Genomic DNA, 6,099 nt, shown 5'->3' with positions numbered 1-6,099 from the left:
GAAAGTAGTGTCTAACATGGATCTTTCTGCCACAAAATGTTTGTGGCATTGTGAGATTCCTGTTGAATCTCCTACTCTGCTTCCCCAGAAATCCCAACAAGTGGTTGTGTGGCTTTGGATGTCAAGGAAACCACTGTCCTTCCTTCTAGTGCCCTAATGCCTCCACAAGAGCTGTTTGTGATACTGCCAGTGATGACAAAAAGCACTGCACCACAAATTCAGTGGGACTTTTTTATTTTAAACGTTTACAGAGATGGAAATAAATACAGGAAAGAGAAGATAGAGAGGGTGCTTTTAAAAGAAATCAATCAAGTCTTCATCAGGCTTCAAACAGGAAAAATTGTATCCGAGAGCTGCTTAAAACTGGCCACCATTCCAAAGGGCAAGGATTAGGTTAACAATAATGTAAATAACTAAAGATAAGCATTGCCACAAACAAGGGTGACACAGCAGTGAACACACAGCTGTAAGAGACAAAAATGGGACCACACTACCACAGGAGAGTCTCATATATTTACAACATACCTATCATACAAAATCATTTGGAAGTATTTAGGGAGTGGTTTCTTCTCTGTCCAACTGTAAGATATAAAAGATACACCAGAGGGTTTGTTGGGTTTGTTCCTCTCCCCAGTAATAGTTTCCGCTTTTGTCAAAGTTTAGAAAATCCTTGGTATTGCAAGAATCTCTCATCCAGCCTGGACTTCTCCACATTTCCATCCTTATCATCATCATCATCACTGTCATCCACTGGGGCAGTTGGTCAGGAGACAAGAGTTTGTGAAGTTCTTTACAGTCTTTTATCGATGGTCTGACCTGTAGGTTGGAAAAGTGTCCGTGCGATGAAGCTTCACTGGGCTGGAAACATCTTCGCCAAGTCAGATGTGAAAAAACAGAAGAACCCTCAGTAAGACACAGGCACCTCAGTCAGTGTTTTACACAGGACTATGTGAACTTCACAGAATTTTAATTAAACCTATCCCTGCTTCATCTGCTGCTCCACCTCAGAAACATCTGCACTCAGGTTTTCTTTACCATTTCCTTCAGAACAGAAATTTGTACAAAGCAAATTAAGTTTTTTAAAGCTCTGAATTTGCATTTTAAATGAAAAATGCACTTTAGCTCCCAATATGAGCAGCAGATTAGAAAAGAGGACAAGAACCAATTCAGAAATCACTAGCCCAGGTTGTTCAGAGCCCCATCCAACCTGGCCTTGGACACTTCCAGGGATGGGGCAGCCACAGCTTCTCTGGGCAACCTGTGCCAGGGCCTCTCCATCCTCACAGGGAAGAATTGCTTCCCAATATCCCATCTAACCCTACCCTCTGTCAGTGTGAAGCCATTCCCCCTTGTCCTGTCAGTCCAGGTCTCCATCTTTCTTGTAGCTCCTTCAGGCACTGGAAGGCCACAATCAGGTCACCTCAGAGCCTTCTCTTCTGTAGGCTGAACAATCCCAATTCCCTCAGCCTTTCCCCATAGCAGAGGTGCTCCATCCCTCTGATCACCTTGGTGGTCCAGAATCTGGGAACCTGATCTAATTAGACACCACTGAAGAAGGAGCCCTGACTACTGAGTAACATGAGTGTCTTTCTTAATTCCAACATTAGCTGCCTGACTGACTTATTCCACAAAGACTTTGACCCCCTTCTCATGATCCTTTTCTCCCAGTTTAGCAAGTAAGCTATTTTTCTAAATATAAACCAAGTAGTTTGTGCCCATACAGTCTATTTGTCTTGTGTCAACTCTGAATTACTGTTTTAATAAAGGTCTCCACAGTAAGGCATGGCAAGCCCAGTGCACTGCCTGTGTGCCACATGCTGCCACCAGCAGCTCATCTTCCCATGCCCTGATTTATTGAACAAATCTGAACAGCCACATTAAATGCTGCTTTTTATTCATCCCTCCTCTGGTTAACTGAGGCTTTCCACGTGCTGCCTGCCCCCTCTAGTGTTGGAAAAAAGGAACAAGGAAAAATATCGCCTTTCAGGGTTTTTTTGTTTGTTTGTTGTTTTGGGTTTTTGGGGGTTTTTTAGGGTTTTTTCCTGAAAGCCAGAGGACCAGACTAGAATATGGTTACATGTGTCAGGGTAGTAATTTTTAATCACATATGGTGACATTCCATGTCGTGGAGGTGTTAAACTCCACAGGATTTATTTAAAAAAATAAAATAAGTATTTATCACCCATTATTCCTTGAGAAATTCCTGGAATATGAGAGAAGGGGGAAAAAGAAACGGAAAAAAGGACATGACTCTAAATGTTTTCCAAACCAGGAGGTTCAAAACTGTGATTTCTGAATGCTTGATGCTGGTAAATGTTGTGTCCATGTTAGTGCCAGAAAGCCCTGCCAGCTCCTGAGGTTTTCTGCTAAAAAACACACCCCCTGTCTGCCCTGTCCTGTCCTGCCCAGGTTTCAGCAGAGCCTTCCTGACCTCGAGCTGAGGGAACGTGCCTTCTCTCCCTCAGCCAGACGGCAGCGGCTCAGCCTGGACATCACCCTGCAGTGGGATGGACAGACAGGGCAGTGCCCCAGCAGTGCCAGGAGCTGTGCCCCGAGCCCCCCTTACCTTGCAGGCCGTAGAGCTGCCCCGTGCTGTGCTGCCGGGTGATGTGGTGCCAGTAGGCGCTGCGGGGCAGGGGCACCATGGCACTGAGGGACACGGCGCGCTCGCTCAGCTTCAGCTGCAGCTGCAAAGGGACACGAAGGACACGGTCTGAAACAGCACCACCTCTGCCTGCAAGAAGTTCTAACAAAACAACCAGCACAGCCTCTCACTCACTCCCTCCCTCCCTCTGCCCCCTGCACAGTAGCAATGACTAACTGGTTAGTCTCCACGGCAGCAAGGACTAACTGGTTAGTCTCTAACACACCATGGGTTAGGAGGCCACGCTGCTGTTTCACACCACAGCTCACCTTGGTGCTCCCCTGGTCCTGGGCAAGCCCTGCTTCCCCCGAGGGGAGTCCTAACCCAAGCAGCTGAAAGAGAAACTGGGGATCAGCAGAAGGCAGGGCAGGGCTGGTGTGTTCCCCCTTTGGCAGCACAGCCAGCAGAGGGTCTTCCCAGCTACACAAGCAACTTCCCAAAGCTAAATACAGCCCCAGCACACTGAGAACCTGACTGGATATGTCCCATGTGTGAGGACAAGTTGTTCTCGTTTGTTTTGAGGCATTTTCTGTTCATCTCCCCTCTCCTACAGCTGAGGACCTTGCACAGGAGTCCAACAGGAGATGGATAACTGCATCCTTCACCAAGATTCCTCAAATGAATAGCACATCCAAGTGTGCTCAGGAGGGCACGTGGGCTGCAGTGCACTGCTGGGAGCCCCATCCCACACTTCCCCCTGCATACAGGGCCTTCAGCTACATTTTCTTACATAATCACAGCCCCCTGTTATTTATACTGGATTTAACACAAAAATACATGAGAACTGACTACTTCAAGGCATTCTTACATGAATTCAATAAGATATATGTGAAAGCTGATAAAAACATTTGGATTTTATCATAAGCTTCAGAATAACCCTGAGATAAGCTCAGTTAAAGCCTGGTGCAAATAAAGCCAAGGTTGTGGGTTCGATCCCTGTGTGAGCCATTCACTTAAGAGCTGGACTTGATGATCCTTGTGGGCCCCTTCCAACTCAGAAAATATGTGAACTCTCTGAAAATACAGGTAAAATTCTCCTCCCAAAGCTCAGGGAAACACCATTCAAACATACCAAGGTTCAACTAGACTTTTCTAATTTATGAAGACAGTTTTTTACAAAAGAGTAAGTTTTACATTTTAGTTTCACAAAACCAGAGGTGACAGCACTTTTTACAAGAAAATTAGTATATTTTGGAGCAAAAGCAAACAGGCAAAGCAAGCACGGAAAAGGGGTGAGGGTTGAGTGTATCCAAAGAGACCAATTTCCAAGTTATTCCGAAGTGCTTTCTACCTTCAACCTCCTCTCTGTGCAGTGGACACCTGTGATGTGAAGGTAAAACTAAACCAAATCAAGCCCAGCTCAAGTCCTGCTCTGAAAACACCCACCTCCACATCAGCTGGATGTGAGTCACTGCACCAGGACCCACCTACACCATGTTCATCACAGTTCCTCTGCAGTGTCACCACACACACACCTTGGCACCATGGAAACAACCAACCAGGGATCTTGTACAGGGAATACCAATCAGGGATGATGGCATTTCTCAGCTGTAGGTATCTCTTGTGGAGGTTTCATTTACTGGTGAGTGGGACAGTGAGCTAAGGCAGTTCAAGCAATAGTTCAGCTGTCAGCAGGAGTACAAAAATCAACAGGCTGGCTTGGGAGACAAAAAACCAGAGACACAGCCAGAGAAAGACTAAATAATGACACAGAAAAGGGCCTGAACTCAATCAGCAGGGGAAGAAGTTAAAAAGTCCAGAGTTGAAGATAAGAATTACTGTGTTCTGTGCTGAATACACAGTGTCTCATCAAACCACCTCGGCCTGCGAGCACCGGCGGCTCTAATGGTGATGGATTCCATTCCCACAATTAACCTACTGCATCTCTGTGGCAACACAACGAGGAGGGATAAGTTGCTAATGCCCTGGCTCTGTGCCACAGGAGCACCCAGAGCTGGGAGCAGGTCCCACAGCCAGCATTGACATGCTGGAGCACGTCTGGGCACAGGCTGGAGCCAGGCGGGACGTGCGGTTCCACACATCATTAACACAGTTAATAAACTGATAACCAGAGGGCACCAAACCTCCACTCTCACCCATTTCTGCTCAGAGGAGGAGGAGAACGAAGCTGAGCAGGGATCAGGATCCCCAGAGAGACTCAAACACAGCACCCTGCACATAAAGCAGGGCAGCAAGTGATGCTCGGTCACGCTTAAACCCACACGGCAAAGATGGGAGGAGCTGCAAGGGACAACCAAAAGCCACCCCACAGCTCTGGATGCTGCTAGAGACCCATGGAGGAAGGGGATGGAGCAGCTCCCAGTCACTGTCAGGAGCAGCTGGGGAGCTGCTGCCCCACCTCTTGACTTCTTGTCACCTGGATGGTGACACCAGCTCTGGGCCAAACACAGGGTGTTGGGTCTCAGAAGTCCTGGGGCTCGCAGAGGAAAGATTAAGTATTTTCTTTCTTGGATCCCACCTTAACAAATCAGCAAAATTGCATTAAAAATTACAAAAATTTAGAAAAAGTACTGAAAAAAAAAAAACAAACCACAAAATCAGAAAAACCCCCCAAACAAACAAAAAAAACCCAAAAGCAAACAAAGAAAAAAAAAACTAATAAAAAACCTCTGCACACCAGTGTTCTCTCAGGTTAGCTGTAAACATGGCTCCAAAGGGAAAGAAAATAAAAATGATTTAAAGTTTGTTAGGTTTGGTTGGTTTCCTCAGGCTGGACAACCTAATTTTCAAATGTTTTGCAGGACAACTGGTACTTGAGGCAAACCTTCCTCTTGAAACCTCCCCCTGGAGATTGCACTTGCTGTAGTTTTGGGGGGGATTTTCTTCCCAGCAAATCGATCAAAATCAATTTGAACAATAATTGTTTAAGAAACATTTGCAACTTCATTATAGGAAAACTACAGACTGGTCAAGTAATAGCAACAACTTCAGGCATTAAGGGGCATCAACATATTGCTGCTGTTTTGGCTACTCTCTGTCTTGCACTAATGGTAAATATTCTAGAAGTTAACTCTGAGTTAACTCTGAGTTAATTCTGAATCTCTGTGGAAGTGGCCAGAGCTAACAGAAGCTCCAGCCTGGACAGGGACACATCAGATGGAACAAGTGCAAAGTGCCCACTTCAAGAGGGAAGAAGAGTCAGGGAAGGTTGCAGGAAGCTGGCTGATAATCCGTTTCCATGAAGCACTGAGCTTTAGCTGCAAAGACTGGGAGCTTCACAGTTATTATTTCTTAGTGAGGTGTCAGGTTCTAATGTCTTTTTTAAAGCAACTTGAAGAGAGAGCAGTGAAGTCACAGCACTTGCTCCCATCAGTTTTCATGGCAACCAAATCCTCACGAAAATATAACCTGAAGAGGTATTTTCTTTCCATTGCCTGGTAAGGCCAAAGTGAAAGGAAAGAAACATATGGATGGGATGGGTTACCAAATGACCA

General features: G+C 45.9%; 1 protein-coding gene across 3 annotated transcripts in view; it reads right to left on the bottom strand.

The window, feature by feature from the left end:
- Positions 1-217: 217 nt before the first annotated feature.
- Positions 218-6,099, bottom strand: part of DOK5 (docking protein 5) — a 41,367-nt gene continuing 35,485 nt past the window's right edge. For 2 of the 3 annotated variants that reach the window (XM_051803344.1, XM_051803343.1), the window contains exons 7-9: positions 2,914-2,976; positions 2,567-2,687; positions 218-868 (exon numbers count right to left, since the gene is read on the bottom strand). In XM_051803344.1, coding sequence (XP_051659304.1) covers positions 801-868; positions 2,567-2,687; positions 2,914-2,976 — 252 coding nt within the window. In that variant the 3' untranslated portion in view covers positions 218-800. The remainder of the gene's footprint in view (positions 869-2,566; positions 2,688-2,913; positions 2,977-6,099) is intronic. The other variant, XM_051803345.1, reaches the window with a different exon arrangement.

Source organism: Manacus candei, unplaced genomic scaffold (genome assembly GCF_025592945.1).
Source record: "Manacus candei isolate 608988 ecotype Guabito, Panama unplaced genomic scaffold, ASM2559294v1 h1tg000057l, whole genome shotgun sequence".
In the NCBI taxonomy this organism is placed as follows: Eukaryota; Metazoa; Chordata; class Aves; order Passeriformes; family Pipridae; genus Manacus; species Manacus candei.
The sequence above is the reverse complement of the archived record's forward strand: the minus strand, read 5'-3'. Positions and strand labels throughout refer to the sequence as shown.